Genomic DNA, 22,383 nt, shown 5'->3' on the forward strand with positions numbered 1-22,383 from the left:
TTATAGCATTCGTCACGCTGAGAGTAATTGAAAATCGAGCTCCAGTCTTCAGAAAGAATTGACAGCCTAAAACGGTTAACGGATTCTTCATTAATGCACTGGTAAGTAAAGACGTTATGTTCACAATTGACAGCAGGTGTTTGGGCAACAACAGAAGCAAATACAGTGCAGTGATCACTAATATCTGAAACTATAGTTCCAGCACAATTGACATACGAAGCGATGTCAACAATCAAAAGATCAAGTGTACTCGAAGAAGTAGCTGTAAATCTGGTAGGTGTGGTTATTCAAAAATCCATTGGACCAGACAGCTTCTAAAAAGGCACTGCTGTTACGACTATTATCTTCAATGTTAAGATTAAAGTCGCCACCAATAAGCGTACATTTTTCCCGAGAGCAAAAGTCAAGAAAGGCATCAAAAAACTCAATAAAGGTATCAGTGCAACCTGACGGGGGCCTATATACCACTGAGACAATACTGTCAGCAATTTTGACTGTAAGTATCTCAAAATCATCTTTTATAACAGAAATCTCGGGGCCGCCGCGGTGGCTCAGCGGCTATGGTGCTCGGCTGCTGACCCAAAAGACGCGGGTTCGATCCCGGCCGCGGCGGCTAGAATTTCTTTGGAGGAGAAATTCTAGAGGCCCGTGTACTGTGCGATGTCAGTGCACGTTAAAGATCCCCAGGTGGTCGAAATTTCCGGAGCCCTTCACTACGGCGTCTCTCATAGCCTTAGTCGCTTTGGGACGTTAAACCCCATAAACCAAACCAGAAATCTCGGGTAGCAGGTCTGCTTTAAGACCGCGTTTGACGTAAATGGCTACACCGCCACCACGCGTGCTTCGGTTCAAATAGAAAAGAGAATAATCAGGAAGGTTTATAAAATCAATTTCATGCACCGCCCACGTTTCTGTGAACAACAGCACATCAAAGCTATGTTGAAGGTGTGCTAAGAGATAGGGCAAGTGGTCGGCCTTGTTTCTTATCGAGCGAATATTTAGGTGTAAAGCTGAAAAGCTGTTTTATATTGCTAAGCTGCTCTTAACTTCGTGCGGTAGGAGAAGCTCGTGGTACTGCATAATGTGTAAAAAGCCTAAGACAGCTGAGCGAGGTCCGCTTCAGATCGGACAACCACGACTGAATCACCTTGCTTCTTTCTGATAAGGATCCTGCCGTTTGCGTGCCAAACAAACGCATAACCGTGCTCCTTAGCCCAGTTCTTTGTGACAAAGAGAAGATTACGAGCGTGCTTTGTCAGGTTTTCCAGGATGTACTGGTCACTATTCTCGTCAGTCAAGGCACGTTTCTTGGCAAACCATTTATCCCTTAATTCCTGACGGGCAAAACGAACGATGACACCAGGTATTTTGTCGCGTTTCGATGGCAGCCTGTGGATTGCTGTGACGTCGTGCGTGACGAGGGGTTCCAGACTCAGTGTTGCACCAATTTCATTTACTTTGTCGAGAAGAATTTCGTTATCCGTTTGAGAAATGCCATGAAACTCCAGGTTCAACCTTCGGCTTCGCCATTCAAGGTCATTCAGTTCAGCTTTTAGTTCTGCCACTTCATTTGAATCACATTTGTTTTCCAAGGTGCTTACCCTATCTTTCAACTGCTTCGTTTCTTTTTCTTGAGCATCAAGACGTGTAGCAAAGTTGTCGAACTCCGCTGAGAGCAACTCAATAGAATTCTCAATCGAATCAACTTTGCCTGGTAGGCAAAGGAGAGAGTTCAGTTTGCCATTTATGTCTAGAAGTACTGCATGTATGTCTGTTTCCAGCGAGACAGGAGACTCAGCACAGTTTTCTTTTCACCCACCTGGCTTGCATGAGCTGCACTTCCAATTTTTCTTGAGTGACTCTCTTTTGTTTTTGGTTTTAAGTGCTCCCTCAGCAACCCCGGAGCACTCCCCCACATGGAATAAGAATGCGCATTCAGTGCAAGCCAAGCGAGCAGAATCCCCAAGAAACACACCCCTGCAAACACAGCAACGCGACATTGCAAGATACGTCAAACAGCAGCCACTGAACGCAAAACACTTCACATTGGCAGCAGCGGCGGAAAGTTGATACGAAAGAGGTGAATTTGAAAACTAACCTGCAAAAGTTCAAGAACGAAGGATCAAACAGCGTCCCTGAGACGAGCCGCCGCCGCTGCCAGATGAAGTGTTCCGCCCACGCCGGGAATCAAGTAGATCTTGTCACAAGGAGTCGCCGCTGTTGACGAACGGTATCTGTCGATGATGCTGGCCCTCGAAAAGCGATGTAATCACTGCATTGCACCCGTCTTGAGCTTGAAAAATGCAGATTGCTGTATGGCCAAGGACCAAGTAGAAAGGCAGCACTTTGGTGATGCACTCCTTGGGTCCACTGCAAAAGTTCAAGAACGAAGGATCAAACAGCGTCCCTCAGACGAGCCGCCGCCGCCGCTGCCAAAAAATTCACACAAACTCAACGCCAACGAGCGAGTGCCAGCGTGTTTTCGCAGCTACCTTCATCGCTTGACACTCAACCCAGCCGCAGGAGAGAAGTAAAAACCTGTTCCAAACAAACGCAGGAAAGGTGGGGGAGCACTTCTGCATAAAGTCACCGCGCAGCGACCTGACACAGTGAACAAGCAGAATCGGAACCTTCTCGCCACTTCATGGAAGCCTCTCGGGGAGCGTGGTCGGGAGGGCGGCTTAAAAAAAATGTTCGGTCGTGGGTTTTAGAGTGAGCGCCTCCGCGCCGTTTCGGGGAACGGCACTGGGAGGGGTAGGACAGACACAGGAGCCGAAGGGGAAGGAACAAAGGCCTATAGAAAAACCAGGGATGAGCAGGTTTTTGGTTGCGACCGACTCGGACCCAGGAAAAGCAGAGAAGGCGGTGATGAGAGAAAAGAAAAAAGCTTTAAAAAAAAATGCGCAAAGACGGGTTACTCGTGTAAGGTTTCTGCAGGTGGTTTTTGTTTTTATTTTGTTCTCTCGAGCGCTGTATCTTTTAGCTAGCACGAAGCGTCGCCTTTAAGGGAACACCCCAAGCTGCCGGCTCCGTTGAATTAACCCTTTCTTCGTCGATAGAAATGTTCTGGGCGATTTGTGATTAGTATGTCTTCCTGATAGAGTGAAGGGTGCGGCCGCTTGCGATGGCGCTTGGACAAGTTGCGTTATCAATGGGCAATCACTTGACGAAGAAGAAGTTGTCACCCAGACTTCGCGCACTTTTACGTGGGAAGCTCCCAGACACCCTTAGAGCGTGTGGGGGTAGCGGTCTCGGACTCGAAGGAGATGCCCTCGACTCAGCGTGGCAAGCTCAACGGAGACCAGCCACCAAGTGACAAGAGATTTTTGGGCGTTCGGTGCCAAGCTTTCGCTGGTCGCAAGCCAGAGAATGGGTCGGAGCCAGAGGTTTACAAAACAAAACAAAGTTTATACAGCAAAGAGACGATACAGAGGATTTCGCAATCACTATTGCAAACACATACAAAGTGATTAACAAAAGAATGCAACGCGTGCCAAGTTAAACTCGAGAGAGAGTACAATACAAAGGCAATATTGCACCTAAAGTGCACTAACACAAGAGAGAGGTAAACAAACAAAACACAATTTGTTCACCGGGCACTGCGGCAGTCCGACGACCAGAGTTCCACGACAATGCCGTCCCGCAGACTGGCGAACGTTGCCTCGTTGGTCCGTTGCTGGCCGAGTGGTGTTTTCCCGGGAGTCGAACGGGCGCGCTTCGACGAAGCTTAAACGGCGGTTCGGACTGACTGATAGCGGTCAACGCCTTCTTTTATAGGCTGGCTTCCACGTCTGTTTGTTGTACGCGCCACAGTAGGCGCGCACATACACGCAGCATCTCCAGTGTAGTTTCCCTTTCTTTCTCTCGCCGGCCGCGCGTCCCCATTGGTCAGAGTCAGGAGTCGTTTCGCGAAGGTTCCAGCGTGTTCTAGCGTGGCGCCGTCGTGGCGGCGTCGCCGACGTCCGAGTGCAGAGGAGGGGGACATGTCTTAGCGCACGCAAGGCTTCCCCCTCTTCCCCCCGTCAGCTGTAGAAGCAACTCGGATGTTCCAGAAAAATCGGCGTGGATGACTCATAACCTCCGCGCACGCCGTATCGGTGGAGAGAGAGGCACGCGCTCGGCGGGGGCTTTCCCTCTCTCCCGTTGGGCTCGCGCCGGCGAGACGCCGTGCGCGCGGCGGTTTTTCTTTGTTTCTAAAATGCGCCGAATTTTGTGACACTGCCCCTTCCTTTAAAAATATTGTGTAACAATATTCACAAAACACAAAATTCGCGCGCCCATGCATGCGCTCACAAAGTCAGTGGCGAATGCCAAAATACATACATCAATACTTTGATGCTTTCACATACATAACACAGTGCAATAGACAGAGTGCACTCCAAACTTCACAACACTTCAAAGCACGCCGCGTTTCGGCGGTAAAATTCGCGCGCACATGCATGCGCTCACAAACTGCATGTGAAAATACATACATCAATACCACGATGTTTTCACATACAAAACTCAATGCAATGTTCATAATCCCCATAAAAACACGCTGCGTTTGGGCAGTGCATTAACACAACATTGCATACAGGAGGCACACAAGTATGTGGCACACTTTCGCCTATACTCCCAATTTCGTCTTACTGGGTTCAGGCCGAACAGGCTGGCCCTGTTCTAGAATTGGGGAGCACTCCTGGCTCTCCTTCCTACGCGACTCTTTCGCTCTGTCAGTGTTTGCCTCTAGCCTTCCCGCCCTGGGAAATTCTTTCAAATCCCACGCATACAAAAAGGTCTCGAGGCGGCATGCACCTGCGAAAAAGACAATCGACAGGTTCCAAGGCACTTGCATCAGAACGCAGAGACTCACAATAAGGACCGGTGTGAACACTCTCCTGGTATCCTTCCCGAATTCGACGGTGCGGCAAGCAAACAGCCGAAGCAATGTGCCGATCAGCACGAGAATCATTTCCAGAGTGTGTATTGCGCTGAGTTTGGCAGAAACTCCTGACACATTGTTTTCGCGTGTCCTTCTCTGGTTTTTCGTTCCTTCCTTCGGCGTTCGTGCTCCGCTGCGGCCACTCACTGGCTTATCCTCTAGCTTCTCACAGCTGTTTCCTTTGTTTCCGCATGTTTCTTGCGAAGAAGGCTTCTCTTGCGCGGAACGTTCCTGCGCTACATTTTGCCGTTCTTCCTTCTTCGGTGATTCTTTCATTTCTTCCTTTCTTGCGCTAGCTCGCTCGCGCTTCCTTCGCCGCCTTTTTCCCCTGTCGATCGCTGCGACGCTTTGGCGTGCAGGATTCCGATTTTTAGCCCTCGCGGCGACCGCCTGGGTCCTTGGGAAATTTTGCCCCCTTGATGTTACCCAATATAAGGTCGTATATGGGGTGTTCCATGCAAAGTGCAGTAAGTTTTCCGCTGTAGTACGGAGCCTGCACCTGCAGTCTAGCTTCTGGTAAGCGCTTAAAGGATACGTCTACTAGCCGCACAAGGCTTTTCGTTCCAGTGAGATCCTTATCTCGCACCAAGCCTCGCTTTATGATGACCGCGCTGCTTCCTGTGTCTCGCAGCACTGAAATTCTTCGCGGCCCTACTTTCCCTTCCGAGACAGGCATCCTGTGCATACCGGCTTCGGGTCGCGCGTTCACTACCGCGTTCACAACGGGCACCTTCTTGCCGTTTTTCAGCTCGACAAAGCCGTTTTCGTCTTCTTCCTCCAGGTGATCCCTGAGGAGGCTCGCACGCACGATACCTGGGGAACGGACTTGCCCGGGTTGGAACAAGCCGCGGCTCTGTGCCCCTTCTGGCCGCACTTAAAACAAGCTGCAAGGTTACTGTTCGTAGTGCTGTTTCGGCAGTTAGAAGCGTAGTGGCCTGTCTTATTACACAGGTAGCACTTCGGTGGAGGCTTTGGGCTGGATCGAGTATCGCGGCTGTCGGATTTCTGAGCGTTTTCTGAATTTGCATTCTTAATTTTGGTCAGATTCGTTCCCCCTTGGGCTTCAAGAAATTGATCGGCAAGTTCTAGCATTTCGGAGAGGGTCTTGGCCCTTCTCTCCTTGAGATATAGCGCCAAGTTCGGGTGACAACTGCTCAGGAATTGTTCCTTGATCAGCAGCTCGCGGAGTGCACTATATTCCTGTGCGATTTCCGACAGTTCCGTCCACCGATCAAAATAGTGGCTTAATCGCGCCACATATTGGATTGCCGTTTCTCCGTCTGTGGGCTTTCCTGTCCGGAATTTGTCCCGAAATCCCTCGGTGGTGAGTCGGAATCGTTTAAGCAGAGCGGCTTTCACCTTGCTATAACTTGCTGCGTCTTCAGGAGACAGTCGCCTGAATACACTTAGTGCCTCACCGCTCAGACAAGTGCTAAGAACGGTAGCGCATTCACTGTCTGACCAATTCTGGCTCACCGCGATCCCTTCGAATCGCTTAAGGAATGCGTCCAGATCGTCCCTTTTTTCATCGAATCTAGGGAGCAACCTGCTGGCATCTATCCGGAAACTGCTACATTCTTCCCTAGTGCTATGCACTTCAGCTGAGTGGTTCGCAGCACGTTGCAGTTCCAGTTTCGCGGCAAGCAGCTTCATTTAGCGTTCAAATTCTCTTTCTTTTTCTTTCTCGGCTTCTTCTCGAGCCTTCTGCCTTTCCTTTTCAATTCTCTCTCTCTTTTTCGGCTTCTTCCCGAGCCCTCTCTCTTTCTTTTTCGGCTTCTTCCCGAGCCTTCTGCCTTTCCTTTTCAATTCTCTCTCTCTCTTTTTCGGCTTCTTCCCGAGCCCTCTCTCTTTCTTTCTCGGCCTTCTCTCTTTCCTGGTCCACCCATTTACGCAGTCCAGCTCCGGACAACCCCATCTGGATGCCCACCTCTACAAGCTCCTTTAAATTCATAGTTGGAGGCCGAACTCTGTACTCAAGGCAACGAGTACCCCTCCACGGTGAACCTCACTAACCGCTTCCGCGCGGCACCTCACAATATCGTTCTGCTGCTACACTCGTTTACGACCTCTTCGTAAACTCCTTCTGGCTCTTTCTCCGTTCTCTGTGCTTGCAAACACCAAAGGTCCTGTCGTGGACGCCAGAATATATTGGCACCCAGACTTCGCGCACTTTTACGTGGGAAGCTCCCAGACACCCTTAGAGCGTGTGGGGGTAGCGGTCTCGGACTCGAAGGAGATGCCCTCGACTCAGCGTGGCAAGCTCAACGGAGACCAGCCACCAAGTGACAAGAGGTTTTGGGCGTTCGGTGCCCAGCTTTCGCTGGTCGCAAGCCAGAGAATGGGTCGGAGCCAGAGGTTTACAAAACAAAACAAAGTTTATACAGCAAAGAGACGATACAGAGGATTTCACAATCACTAGTACAAACACATACAAAGTGATTAACAAAAGAATGCAACGCGTGCCAAGTTAAACTCGAGAGAGAGTACAATACAAAGGCAATATTGCACCTAAAGTGCACTAACACAAGAGAGAGGTAAACAAACAAAACACAATTTGTTCACGGGGCACTGCGGCAGTCCGACGACCAGAGTTCCACGACGATGCCGTCCCGCAGACTGGCGAACGTTGCCTCGTTGGTCCGTTGCTGGCCGAGTGGTGTTTTCCCGGGAGTCGAACAGGCGCGCTTCGACGAAGCTTAAACGGCGGTTCGGACTGACTGATAGCGGTCAACGCCTTCTTTTATAGGCTCGCTTCCACGTCTGTTTGTTGTACGCGCCACAGTAGGCGCGCACATACACGCAGCATCTCCAGTGTAGTTTCCCTTTCTTTCTCTCGCCGGCCGCGCGTCCCCATTGGTCAGAGTCAGGAGTCGTTTCGCGAAGGTTCCAGCGTGTTCTAGCGTGGCGCCGTCGTGGCGGCGTCGCCGACGTCCGAGTGCAGAGGAGGGGGACATGTCTTAGCGCACGCAAGGCTTCCCCCTCTTCCCCCCGTCAGCTGTAGAAGCAACTCGGATGTTCCAGAAAAATCGGCGTGGATGACTCATAACCTCCGCGGACGCCGTATCGGTGGAGAGAGAGACACGCGCTCGGCGGGGGCTTTCCCTCTCTCCCGTTGGGCTCGCGCCGGCGAGACGTCGTGCGCGCGGCGGTTTTTCTTTGTTTCTAAAATGCGCCGAATTTTGTGACAGAAGTGCAAAGAATTCCTGCACGAAAACCAAGAATTTTCTTTCTTCATCGATGCGTCGCTACAGACTGCCGCTAGCGAACATTAAGAAAGCTGTTGCAATGAACGCGACAGTAACAAACATTTCGGAGCCTCTGGCGCAGTCACCGGAGGCTCGCCATGTTTATCAGCCAGTCGTGAAGTTCTGCACTGTGAAATCCAGAGTAATCTGCGCAGGTCTTACGAAGGCTGCTGGCGGATGTATACTAGCCGTTTGCCCGCACACAGCCGCCCTGGCTTTGTCAAGGTGCTGCACGGGAAGCCAATATGGCCGATGCCCGCAAAATCCGCTTCATGCAGCCCCCCCCCCTTTCATGCACAAAATGCATGTTTTGCCACTGCGAAGCTCACGCTTAGCCCTTTTCTTTTCCTAGGCCTTTCAACAAAACCGTGTAAGTTTTGATTATCGTACTTATGCGCACGCTGACCCCCCCCCCCCTCCCCTAAAAAATATCTGCTGGCGTACAACAGTCAATCTGTAGATCAAGCACCAAAACCGCAGCACATATCGCTCTGAATACAGGCTGGTATGTCCGGTTTGAGCTCCGTATCGGACTAGTCTGTCCGGTTTGAGCTCCGTACCGGACTGGTCTGTCCGGTTTGAGCTTCGAACCGGGAATGGACTGTCCGGTATGAGTTCCGTACCGGGGCGGTCTGTCCGGTTTGGGATCGATACCGGACCGGTATGAACCGGTATAGCCATCAAACCGAACGGGTCTCGCCGGTATGAGAGTGATACCGGACCGGTATGAAACCGATATGTTCCGGTAAAATCCGGTTTGCCGCGATACCGGATTTTTCAATAGGGTAGCTTGCGCTGTTCTGCCTTGTGATGAACCAACCAGCCCGCGATAGTTATTCATGAGCATCATAATCTCCATCAATATCATGCGCATCCCTCACGGAGGGCTGGTATAGTAAAAATCTTTGAGTCAAAATAGACTGTCCTCTTTGTGTCTGCGCGTCGAGGTTGTAAAAAAAAATATGTGGGTTTTGAAAAAACACGAAGGTTTCACACCGACGCCGACTCCACCGGGGAGTTGTTTTCGCTTTCATGGCCCTTCTGGTTCTCTCGCACTAAAAATAATCTCAAGCTGTACACCTGTGGGTGCGGTTCAGTGCAGGTCGGCCCCGCAGCTCGGCCGAGGTGCTTCACGACCCGTTGTCGCTGGAGTTGAGCCCCGTGGCCGACCGCGACCGCTTCCTGAACAAGATACAGGCTCTGGTGTATGTACGACGGGGAGCAGCGGGTGATGGCTCCGGAGGAGGACTGGGAGAGGTCCTGTACGGGCAGCTCACCTACATCATCGACTCGGACCCCACTCGTATGTCTGTTCGAGCAGTTCGGCTGCCTAATGACGCATTCCAATCATCCATCCGGAACCAGCTTTCTTAATACACGCGAAAGAGAAGAGCATGCTTCAGTGGGTGGTTCGGATTCAGGACCTCAGTTGTGACTGGACTGCGACGGACATATCGCTGCTTCGCTGATTCGAAGAGCTGGTCTGGATCGCCGATTGGAACGCGCCACATGTCCTCTTGCTCTCATCCAGTCTGACGACCTTCTCCGCTCTTGATCAACGAGAAACAAATTTACACCGGCCTATCACCCCCTAATGAAATAACAGCTGCGCTCATATACAGGCGTGGGCACAAGCGGAGAGGTGACGCCTGCGGCAGCAGGGGCGGCTGCGGGGCCGCACCATGGCGTTGCGATCGCGCGCCACGAGATTTTTGCGAGAGAGCCCCGAGCGCAGGGGCCTATCATGCATGCGACTTGTTTTCATCGTACAGGCGCTGTTCCTGTCCGTCAGCGGAGCGCTATCACCGCCCCAGGCTTCTTCGTCGGCAGCGACTGACTTTATCGACAAGCATGCTGGGAATCTTATCATCACCACGAGCGCTACCATTCGCGCGACCAATCAAGGCTTCGTCACGTCATCGGGTACAAGCTGTATAAAAGAAGCACCACACCCGACTGCAGTCAGTGGGCACGGCGAAGTGGCCAGGCGACGATCGCTAACTATGCGACTTGTTTTCATCGTACAGGCGCTGTTCCTGTCCGTCAGCGGAGCGCTATCACCGCCCCAGGCTTCTTCGTCGGCAGCGACTGACTTTATCGACAAGCATGCTGGGAATCTTATCATCACCACGAGCGCTACCATTCGTGCGACCAATCAAGGCTTCGTCGCGTCATCGGGTACAAGCTGTATAAAAGAAGCAACACACCCGACTGCAGTCAGTGGGCACGGCGAAGTGGCCAGGCGACGATCGCTAACTATGCGACTTGTTTTCATCGTACAGGTCAGTTATAGCTTCTCAATCCGTAGTGATGATAGATTTTTGATTATTCTGCCGTGCCCTCACACCTGTTTAGAAATTGCATATGAGTGTTTTTGTTCTTGTAGACTTGTTCTGTGTGGGGATGTTGAGGAAAACCCGGGACCATCTGTCGAGGAAATGCTTCATACGATAGTGAATGGCCAACAGGCCATCAGAACTGATATTGCTGACTTGATAACTCGCCTTGAAACCACAGAAAAGAGGGTTACAAGCATTGAGGTTAGGCTGGCTAATCTGGAACAGAAATCCGAAATTATTCCTAACACGACCAGCACCACTTCTGATGTCCAAATTATTATTGATAAAATGCAAGAAGCTCAACAGATAGAACACAAAAAGCTGGTCGACTTGGAAAATCGTAGCCGGAAGCCTAACCTTATTGTTTTTGGCGTTGAAGGCAGTTCTGATGAATCAGAATCGTCCTTGCGCAGTAAGGTTATGAAAGAAATATTCGAAGGTAAGCTCAATGTAAAATGCACGTCCATTAGCCGCATTTACAGGTTTGGGAAGCCTTCACCCAAAAGACCGATTAGTGTGCGCTTTGAAGATTACAGAGAAAAAGAGGCTGTTCAACGTAATGCTCGAAAGCTAAAGGGATCAGGCATGTCGGTCCAAAATGACTACTGCGCAGAGACGCTCCGAAAGCGGAAGCTTCTCTGGGAAAGCGCCAAGAGCGAAAAAGATGAAGGGAAGAAAGTGAACCTATTTTATGACAAACTTCGCGTTGACGACGTCTTCTTTGTATGGGATGACAACACGATGTCCCGCCTGGCGCTACCGAAGAAGGCAGCTGCCTTGCCTGATAGCTAGCAAACAAAGTTGAGTGAGCTGCGCATGGTTTCTTTGAACGCTAGAAGCATAGCAAACAAAACAGACGCTTTGGAGACACTTCTGATTTCGTACGATCCCCATATTTGCGTGATCACTGAGACCTGGCTGCACGACGATATAGATGATGATGAAATCATACCACCGGGGTATCACCTGTATCGGCGTGATAGAGGCGCACGTGGTGGCGGTGTAGCAGTTGTTACGAAGGGATATGTTGATGTTACTGTCTGTGAACAAATTGCTGCGCACGAAAGTCTCTTGATGAAACTTTGCCTTTTCGGAGTGAATTTTTTTCTGTGTGCGGTATATCGTACTCCTGACGCTGCTGACTTTTTCTTGGACCGTTTATACGACCACCTCCAAGGGTTTGGCGGAAGGAATGTTGTCATCACGGGGGATTTTAACCTACCATCGATTCACTGGAGCTCCTTGAATTATGGAATTTCTAGATCAGCAGATACAGTGCTAGATATGATGTTTTATTTGAAGTTAGAACAGGGTGTTCGTGAATTCACTCGTGGCACTGCGATTCTCGATCTTTTATTCACCACTGAGTTGTTTCATAGTTCTGAGGTTTCAGTAGAGGAAGGAATTTCTGACCACAAGTTGATATTTTTGAGGTGGCTATCACAAAATCGCACTCGGCAGAAAAAAATACAAAGAGTAGTAAAAGATTTTTCCAGGGCTGATGATGTTACAATCATTGACTACTTGGATATCCAGTTTGACAACGTGGTCAATAATGTTGAAATTTCCTGGAAAAAGTTTTGCGGCGCCATCAAATTTTGTGTTAATAACTATGTACCCTCAAGGAACCTTCGTAGCCGACGCTTCACTCTCTGGATGACCCGTGACATTATCCTTACCAAGCGTAAGATGAAGCGACTAAGGAAGCACCACATCACGACAACTACACGCTTCTATGAACTAAGGCAAGAGTTATTGGCAAAGGTTAGGGAATCTAGAAGTAATTACTTTGGTCATCGTTTTACTGCCTTCATAAAGAGCGATGCCAGAAAATTCTGGCGTCACCTCAATGAAAGCAAAAAGGAAATTAAGAAAATTAAATTCGGAGATGCAACAATATCTGATCTGATCCCCCTGAAATCGCCGAACATTTCAACAGTTACTTCCAGAGTGTATTCACTGCCGCAGAGGAATTCAGGGTTCACAGCACACACTCAGCATGCGCGGATGATCTCGTGGTTTCTAGGGAAGGGGTCACAGCTATGCTTTTAAAACTCGATACTAAAAAACCTGCTGGTCCTGACGATATACCGAATTCTTTTCTGCGACGGTACGCGGAACAACTATCTCCATTCTTGACAGATATCTTCAGCTTATCACTTGCCACAGGGGAAATACCACATGACTGGAGGAAAGCACGTGTGGTTCCCATTTACAAAAATGGTGATCGTTTATCTGTGTCAAATTACCGCCCCATTTCAATCACGAGTACGTGCTGTAAGCTCTTAGAACACGTCATTGCCACCTACATCAGAGATTTCTTGGAAAGCCGCAACCTTCTATCACAGTATCAGCACGGTTTTAGGAAGCACATGTCAACTGTTACCCAACTTGTTTGTACTGTTCATGATTTCGCACAAGCTCTTGACATGAATGGCCAGCTAGATGTGCTGTTTTTAGACTTCTCGAAGGCCTTCGATAAAGTGCCGCATGGAAAGTTGCTGTACAAAATGGAATGCATTGGTCTTCCTTCCTGCGTTTTGCAGTGGATTTGCGCATACCTTAGAGATAGGCAGCAGTTTGTTGAAATTATAAATTGCTCGTCAAAAACGCTGTCTGTGACTTCTGGTGTCCCCCAAGGCAGCGTCCTGGGGCCGCTATTGTTTTTGATATACATCAGTGATTTGTCTGATGTCGTTTATGGTGGCGTTGCTATCCGATTGTTCGCGGATGATTGTGTGCTTTTTAAGAACATCATAGCACCAAATGACCATACAATATTACAAGCAAACCTAGAGGCTATTCATGAGTGGTGCATTCGATGGGGAATGCAACTAAATGCACAAAAAACAGTTCTGTTGCGAGTTACAAGGAAGAAAAATATCAGCACCTATTCTTACTTGCTTAACAACAATATTATAACAGAAGTAGACTCGTATAAATATCTTGGTGTGATGCTAACAAATAAACTAACTTGGTCTCCGCACATATCCGCCATTTGTTCTTCCGCTATTAGTAAGCTGTGGTCTCTAAAGAGGAAACTTAAAGGTGCACCTGTCGAAGTTAACTATTAGCTTATAATGCCTGCATTAGAGCCAAGCTCGAATATGCCTCCATTGTATGGGATCCGCACAATAAGAAGGAAATATTGCAGCTCGAGCGAGTTCAAAGAAAGGCTGTCCGGTTTATTTTTAGCAAATATAAAAGGCACGATTCTCCTTCCTTATTGATTCGGCAACATAGTATAGAAACATTGGAATCCCGTCGAAAAATTAGTCGGCTCGCTTTTTTGCATAACTGTGTCTCAGGTACGCTGAGGTTAAACATGCCAGACTGTGTTAAGCCACATTGCACCAGGAAAACTCGACACACACACCCTCACTCCTTGGCTCCAATTTTTGCACGAACCAATACCTATAAGCATAGTTTTTTTCCCAGGACTACCAGTGAATGGAATTCCCTGCCTTCGCACACTTTCGCAGCCAGTGACTTTGTTAAAGAACTGGAGCGTCAATTCTTGCGCTGTTAATTGTACTTCGCTCGTTATGAATTTTTTGTGTGAAATTTTTCTGAACAGCTGTATGCTTGTTATATGTGTACTCATGTTTTTGCCGCGGATGCCCCTCCTGCCTGGGCCATGTATATGTATGGTCTGCAGTATCTGCAAATAAATAAATAAATTCCCAGCGCGACGTTCGGCTCCTCTGCTGCTGATGGTCGATACGAAGAGGAGCAAACGAGTGAACACAAAATACGTCGAGAATTCGCGGTAGCCAATCGGAACGGAGGATGTGAATCGAAATCTCCCCTTCCATACGCGCTTTCTGGTTCCTTATGAAAGAAACCTTGTTCCGGATCGGCGAATGGAATGAGCTATTAGATGCATTTGAAGGGGAAAACATCCTGCAGATGAGTTCGCAACTATGGTAAAAACAACTCACTCTTTCTCTAATGTAATACGAAACATCAAAGCAACTAAAATCAAACTGGCCGTTTACACTCAGGAGCGCAATAGCTTGAGGCCACGTTGCCGCGTGGGCGTATTCGATTTTACAGTCCCGGGATCCTTGCTGACAGGTCTCGGCTTCCGCTCTGACCGGAAACACCGTCATGGTCACATGACCTACTTGCCGGGGGCTGCTTGCGGACTCGCTCAGGAGCCGGGCTCCTCCTCGGTTACCGTGCCAGGCTGCTGTCATCTGCTAGCAGACGACACACGCCATGGCCACCGCGACGCCGAAGCAACGCCATGCCTTCGATTAAGAGCACTGAGTCGATTTGGAGACCATCCTGTCAGCTTAGGGCAGGTGCATTACAGAACTCAGCTTCGGGGGTATGCTCGCCGCAACTGCACGCCGCGAAGTTCGCACAAATTAGCCCTACTCGCTAAGGATAGGCAGACAGACGAAAGCCCTCGCAAAAATGTTGAGAAGCACTGGCTTCTCCGTATACGAGTGGTTCACCTGCGATGCTTTCAGGTAAGCGCGTACAGCATGTTGAAAAACAAGCGAACAAGAACCTCTTGACGACACGAGCAAAGAGTACGCGATCGCAGCTCTGAATGCGAGCCCATGTATGGTGGATTTAACGAAAATAGTACGAAGATGCAAGAACAAAATGTATTACGTAGAATGGCTCAGATAGCAGCTACGGAGCTCGTGTGGAGGTTTAACCCACGATATCGTCCTCTAAGAAGACGTAAAGTTCGCAAAATGCTACAGAGTCTAACAGAGTATGGCTGCAAGTGCGGCGTTTCACTTTCCGGGCAGCTATCGTCTGCTGCCTTCCTCGAAGCCCCAAGTAGCCCGCGGACTGGCACGGGCGAAAAATGAACGCGTTGCTATGGTGATGCGGGCGGCTTTCTGACTAGTGGGCGGAGCTTTCGGGCTGCTTAAGAAAATCATATGCCGGACCCGAGTCCGCAAGTTCCGGACAGACCGGTACTGAAAAACGAATGGGCCCAGTGCCATCTTCTGTACCCTTGAAGATGCGCGATTCCCTTTGTTGCGACCGTCAGCAGGAGAGCAGCTGAACGTCGCATTCGGAATTTATCATGTATCATTAGCACCAGCGCGAGAGCGAGGGCGAAGTTTGTCGCCCTCGCGGAAGTTTGTATTCTCGCAGCGAGCACGGGGAGCATTATAGCACCGCCGCGGTGCCTCAGCCAGTCCTGCAGCCGGAGCTGTGGCTCTGTCGTCTCTCCACTTTTGCCCACGCCTGTACGCTGCATACACTTTCATTACTTCCTTAGGGTGCACGTATTTTTCTCAAATATACCATCAGGACTGACACAATACCGTTTGCAACGATCGCTTACACGTTCCGAAGGCGCTGCGCCTCTCTCTACGCTGTTCGGTAATTTCTTTTAATGAGAACCGCTCCTACTTTTCCACTGCTATACCTCCTTCCACCCAAGACCAAGAAGTACTTATATAAGTGATTTTATTGTCCGTATTGACGGCACACGCCAGAGTGAGCATGGCAGACTGTGCACACCGCTCAAGAGGGCGTTAGGATTGTCGCCATCGGAACGCTCATGACTAAACGGGAGCCTTTGTACTGCTTTCTCCGCCACCTGCTGTGTGGACTCATGGAAAATGACTTCACTCATTACCTGTGTGTTAACTTGTTTCTTTCCGTCAACTGATCAATGCCACATACGTTATCGCGTAGCGGCAGTTCAAGCCTTCGTCCGTCCTCTCACTGAGGATATGGCGCATGTTGCAGCGCTGTTGCAATAACACTCGAACACAGAGCCTGAAATGGGGTCATGCGGCCAGGTATAATTGCTCGTGTTCCAGCGCCGAGATAAGAAGTACTCTTCCTTAGAGTAGATAGAAGGCGGCGCAGCGCTGAGGCCACACAGCCGTGAACCTCGGGCTACAGCACTGCCTCTAACGTTACGCGAATGCTTCGCCTCGTACTCGGCCCGCAAAACTTATCACCAGAGTGCGTTGCTTAGACTGTAGCCAGCTGAGCGGAGCGTTGCCCACTGGGAAGTAGACCATTGTGTTCGTTGTGTCGCTGGGGCTGACGATAGCACATGCCTTTCAGCCTCTGTAGCACGGTCTGGGGCCCAGCGGGCAAAGCTCCGCGCCGCTGGTGTCAATTCAAGCAACGCACTCGAGAATTCGTGAGGATTTTTGCGGGTCGTGATAAGCACCCCTCCGTAGCCAACGCTTACATGTCTCTGCATATCTTAAGAACGATCTCATCGGACCGCCGGCTTGATGCCGTGCTTTTCGCCACATTACATCATATTTGTGAGCTTTTCGCGAATGTCTGGTTAGCACTGTGTGGACAGACAATTAAGTCAAAGATTTGCGCTATCCTTCCCCGGCGGCAGTGCTCAGCCCTACCGACGGTTCCCTGGAGGTGGCCCTGGCTCTCGAAGAACACGTGACGTTGCCTCCAGATGGATCTATCATCGAATGGAAGGTGCGGAGCATCGATTACTACGCAGCTTTGCGTAGTTTACTCAGATGAGCCTATTCTATTAATATTACTGGTCTTCTGTTCTAGAGACATCCCATAATGCGGATAACTTTGTAACGACACGATCACTAAATAATTATTTATTCATAAAAATTACTCAAAGCCGTATAGCTGGCCTCTGTAGCTGTGTGCCTGAGTTAATCTGTAAATCATTACTCCATTATTTCATTCATATTGCCACGTATCATGTAGTGTCCGTTCGTTCGCGCAAGGCCGCAGGAAAGGGGTGTTATCATTTTGCCCGTGACGCGATAAGCGACCGGATTAATCTCGATTGATCACAGCCATGAAGAGCTGCATCTACGTGTTTCCAGATTACTGTAGATGATCTTGACCTGTTATCTGGAAGTTTGCTTGGCGGATTTAAATTGAGCGATGCCGCGAGCGGCGGGCATTCGTAGTTCGACGACTGACGAGCACATTTGTTGCTTACGCCACTGCCGTGCTCGGTAGCCTTCTATGTTCCGGACACCCCCTACAAGTCGTGACGCCAGCCCTCTGAGTCATTCACTGCAGGACCCGAGTCCAGTCCACCGCGCAAGCCGACGTCTGCTAGGGGACGCACGTTAGTTAGGGATTCTGCCGGACCCTACCCGGAAGCGAAAGCCATCAGCAACGTCAACCATGAGCTTGCTCCAGACGACGACTCCAATCATTCTTCAGCACCCCCGGGTGCCACCAACCTTCGACGCTGCGCCTGGCGCCGACCACGAAGAATGGCTGGAACAGTTCGACTGTGTCGCTATATTTAACCAATGGGACGGTGGCACGAAATTAAGGTACGTCTTCTTCGCCTCGGACAGACCAGCAAGAATCTGGTTTGAAAATGAGGAAGCTAGTCTCACTAACTGGGAAACCTTGAAGGAGCAGCTTCTGAAGACCTTCACAAACGCCGTGCGAAAGGAGAGAGCCCAGCAGCTGCTACAGTCTCGCATACAACACCCAAACGAGACCGTTGCAGTGTACACTGAGGAAATGAAGCGTCTCTTCCGGCGTGCCGACGCAAACATGAAGGAAGAAGAAAAGGTAAAGCTGCCTATGCAAGGAGTTAAAGAGCAACTCTTAGCCGGCCTCGTACGGAACCCACCGAAAACCGTCGCCGAATTCGTAGATGAGGCATCCACTATGGAAAAACCTCTTGACGCCCGAGCCCGCCAATATGACCGCCAGCAGCGTGTTTCCTCAGCAAACTTCCTGAACACCACTAACAACAATAACCTGCGGGAGGTTATCCGTCAAGTTGTGCGAGAGGAGCTCCGAAGACGTCTGCCAACAGGAACGCAGCCCCAGCTTTCATCGTTCAATGACGTCGTCCGGGACGAGGTTCAACAGGCCTTGGGTGTGACGCCGACACCCACACAGCCTCTGCAGCCCCCAGCCATGACTTACGCCGCAGCTGTGCGTCGTCCTGCGCCTCGACGACGGGACCCAAGCACCTACCGCCCCCAGCCAGCTGCGTTGGACCGCCGCCCTCTCGCCCCAAACCGCCCGTCCTACGACCGACGCGCACAGCCGAGGAAATGCGACGGGTGGAGAACTCCCGACCAGCGCCGCCCACTATGCTTCCACAGTGGCGAAGCCGGTCACATTTTTCGGTACTGCCAATACAGGAGAATGGGCATCCGAGGTTTCTCTTACGACGCCCTCAGGACCCCGACCCGGCCGGAGACCAGCCGAAATCGAAGAGTTTTTGCGTCGGGAAGAATGTTCATCGCCGAGCCGCCTATCACGTTCCCCGTCGCCATCGTCACCGCGCTTTGTATCTCCTAGCCGAGGCAACGCAGTGCGTGAAGGCTCCTCCAGCCTCCGAAGGTTAAACTGAATAAAGCAGCCTCTGGAGGTGAGGTTGCTTCTGAGCGCATGAGCAAATATCCTCCATCGACGAAAACGCAAGACCATGCCTCAACTACGACAACACCGGCGACGACGACGACGACGTGGCCAGAGTTGAAGCTTTTACCGCCACCCAGTGAAGTAACGTCGGAGTCCGCCAACCGCAGCCTCACTGCTCGACGAAGCCGAGATCGTACACCGAAGACCACGTGCAACACGAAAACGCGAACAAGTGACCTCGAAGTTACGGTCGACGGTCATGCGGTTACTGCCCTGGTCGACACGGGAGCTGACTACTCTGTCATAAGTGGCCCACTCGCTGTCCGACTCAAGAAAGTAACAACAACTTGGGAAAGCCCACTGATCCGCACCGCAGGTGGTAACCTTATTATGCCGTTAGAACGCTGCACCGCGAGAGTTACTGTAAATGTGAGAACCTATGCTACAACCTTCCTGATCCTACAGCAATGCTCGCCAGACGTGATTTTGGGAATGGACTTCCTGAATGAACATCGGGCGATCATCGACCTTCGATCTAAGTCGATCAAGCTTTCCACGGACAAAGCCATACCTGCTGGGACGAGCGCGATTCATCACGTTGCCTTGAACGTCCTCGATGAAGCATTAAGCGTGCCACCCCGATCAAGCGCCCTTGCCTGCATAGGTACTGGAGATATCGAAAATGCCGAAGGTACTCCTGGATTGAGGAATGGGCGTCGCAAGAGGAGTCGCTCAAATCCGAACTGACCAAGCCCAGGTGCTTCTAACCAACTGTACCGAAGAATACCGGCATCTAAACAAAGCTGCGGCAAATGCTTTTCTCGACGAACTGGCAGACATCAGAGATATGTTTGCCCTACCCTACCAACCCGTATTACCATTTGACCAAGCCCATCAACCGACGTTTGATATCAACCCAGCATTAACCCGGAGCAGACAAGACCAAATACGCAGTCTTCTTCAGAGGTACAGCGACTGCTTCTCATCAGCATCGAATGTGCAACGAACCGGGCTTGCCAAGCACCGTATTGTCACAGACGATCACGCCCGACCACTGCGACAGAGCCCCTACCGCCTATCGCCGCTAGAACGCCAAGCTATCCGCAAGCAAGTTGAGGAAATGCTTCGTGATGATGTCATCCAGCCATCGAGGAGCCCCTGGGCAGCACCAGTCGTCCTAGTGAAAAAGAAAGACGGTACCCTTCGCTTTTGCATCGATTACCGCCACCTCAACAGCATTACGAAGAAGTATGTCTACCCCCTCCTCCGCATCGACGACACAATGGATCGGATATGCAACGATAAGTACTTCTCATCGATGTACCTGAAGAGCGGTTACTGGCAAAATGAAGTCGATGAAAGAGATCGCCACAAGACTGCATTCATCACGCCAGACGAACTCTTCGAGTTCAAGGTGATGCCATTCAGCCTCTGCTCTGCCCCGGCGACGTTCCAGCGAGTAATGGATACGGTGCTCGCAGGCTTGAAGTATCACATTTGTCTAGTCTACTTAGATGATGTTGCTGTCTTCTCCTCAAGCTTTGAAGACCATCTCAGAAGGGTTCGGACAGTGCTGGAAACAATCAAGTCTTCAGGCCTAACAGTGAAACCAGAGAAGTGCCACTTCGCCTACGAAGAGCGGCTGTCCCTTGGTCACGGCGCAAGCAAGGATGGAGTTCGCCCAGACCCTCAGAAGACGGTTGCGATCGCAAAGTTTCCACAGCCTAATGACAAGAAAGCTATACGCAGATTGCTTAGATTGTGCGCTTATTACCGGCGATTCGTCAAGAACTTTTCGCGCATTGCTGAACCTTCGACCCAATTTACCAAGGCTGACGTGCCTTTAAAATGGGAAAGGCCGCAAGTCGAAGCTTTCACAGAGTTGGAGCGCCGCTTACAGCCCCTCCTGTTCTTGGACACTTCGATGAAAACGCCGAAACCGAAATTCTTACCGATGCAAGCAGTGTGGGCTTAGGAGCGATCCTCGTTCAGAAAAATCGTAGACAGGAGAAAGTTATCTCGTACTCCAGCCGTTCACTGTCGAAAGCCGAAGCCAACTATTCGACGACCAAGAAAGAATGTCTCGCCATTATTTGAGCCACGTCGAAATTTCGCCCCTACCTATACGGACGACCATTCAAGGTTGTGAGCGATCACCATGCTCTGTGGTGGCTGGCGAATTTTAAAGATCCATTCGGCCGCGTTGCTGGTTGGAGCCTGCGTCTTCAAGAATTCGACGTAACTGTAGTCTACAAATCTGGCCGCAAGTATTCCGACGCAGAATGCATGTCGCGAGCCTCCGTCGACGCAGCACACTAAAAGGAAGACGACGACGCTTTCTTAGGACCGGTAAGCGCCAGCTGTTTGCGCAGCAGCAGCGCTCGGATCCTGAGTTGCAAAGCATAGTTGATTACCTGAAAGGCAAGACCGCATCGCCTTGCCGAGGGTTCACGCGGCAACTGTCGTCCTTCGCCTTTCACAATAATGTCCTCCTGAAGAAGAACTTTGCGCCCAACAGGACTGCGCATCTTCTTGTCGTGCCCAAAAATCTCAGGCAAGAAATTATCCAGGCATGCAATCATGAGCCGACCCCAGGGCACTCGGGGTTGCTCGCACGTTGTACCGCATCCAGGAGAAGTACTATCGGCCGCGGCTAGCTGCCGCGTTTTCCATTCCGTGAAAACATGCCGTGAGTGTCAGCGACCCAAAACGCCTCCGAGTGGACCAGCCGGAATCCTGAACCCTATACCACCGCCAACTAAGCCCTTTCAGCAAATATGAATCGACCTCCTCGGCCCCTTTCCGAATTCATCATCAGGTAAGAAGTGGATCATCGTGGCCACCGACTACATGACCCGCTACGCCGAAGCAAAAAAGCGTTGCCTAGTGGTACTGCAACAGAAGTCGCAAAATTTTTCGTCGAACAAATTCTCCTGCGACACGGCGCCTCCGAAGTGGTCATCACAGACAGAGGAACGGCGTTTACAGCGGGCCTGACGCAAGCCATCTTAAATTACAGTCAGACAAGCCATCGGAGGACAACTGCGTATCATCCGGAAACCAACGGACTCACAGAGCGTCTGAACAAAACCATTGCAGACATGCTCTCCATGTACATCGACGCCGAACACAAGACGTGGGACACCATTCTGCCCTACATGATCTTCGCCTACAACACTGCCGTCCAGGAGACAACCAGGTCTACCCCATTCCAGCTTGTATACGGCAGGAAGCTCACAACAACACTCGACGCAACGCTCCCGCGCGTTTCAGAGGAAGACAACGTCGACCTCGCCGCCTACCTACACCGCGCCGAGGAAGCCCGAAGAGTTGCGTTGCTTAGCATTGTAGCGACGCCCGACGCTACAATCTGCGCCTACGAGAAATGCATTACAAGTCACGTGATCGTGTTTGGATATGGACACCAATTCGCCGCCGTGGATTGAGTGAAAACTTGCTGCGACGCTACTTTAGCCCGTATAGGGTTCTCCGCCGCATCGGTGTCCTAGACTATGAAGTCTAGGACGAGACATGCATTGGACGAGACACG

General features: G+C 50.6%; 1 protein-coding gene across 1 annotated transcript in view; it reads left to right on the plus strand.

Moving 5' to 3' along the window:
* Window positions 1-22,383, plus strand: part of LOC149334554 (uncharacterized) — a 99,027-nt gene that overhangs the window by 38,866 nt on the left and 37,778 nt on the right. The window contains exons 4-5 of the mRNA XM_089555169.1: window positions 9,269-9,469; window positions 16,852-16,943. Of these exons, the coding sequence (XP_089411295.1) occupies window positions 9,269-9,469; window positions 16,852-16,943 (293 nt within the window). The remainder of the gene's footprint in view (window positions 1-9,268; window positions 9,470-16,851; window positions 16,944-22,383) is intronic.

This window comes from Amblyomma mixtum, chromosome 8 (genome assembly GCF_055824585.1).
Source record: "Amblyomma mixtum isolate Tamu chromosome 8, ASM5582458v1, whole genome shotgun sequence".
Taxonomy (NCBI): Eukaryota; Metazoa; Arthropoda; class Arachnida; order Ixodida; family Ixodidae; genus Amblyomma; species Amblyomma mixtum.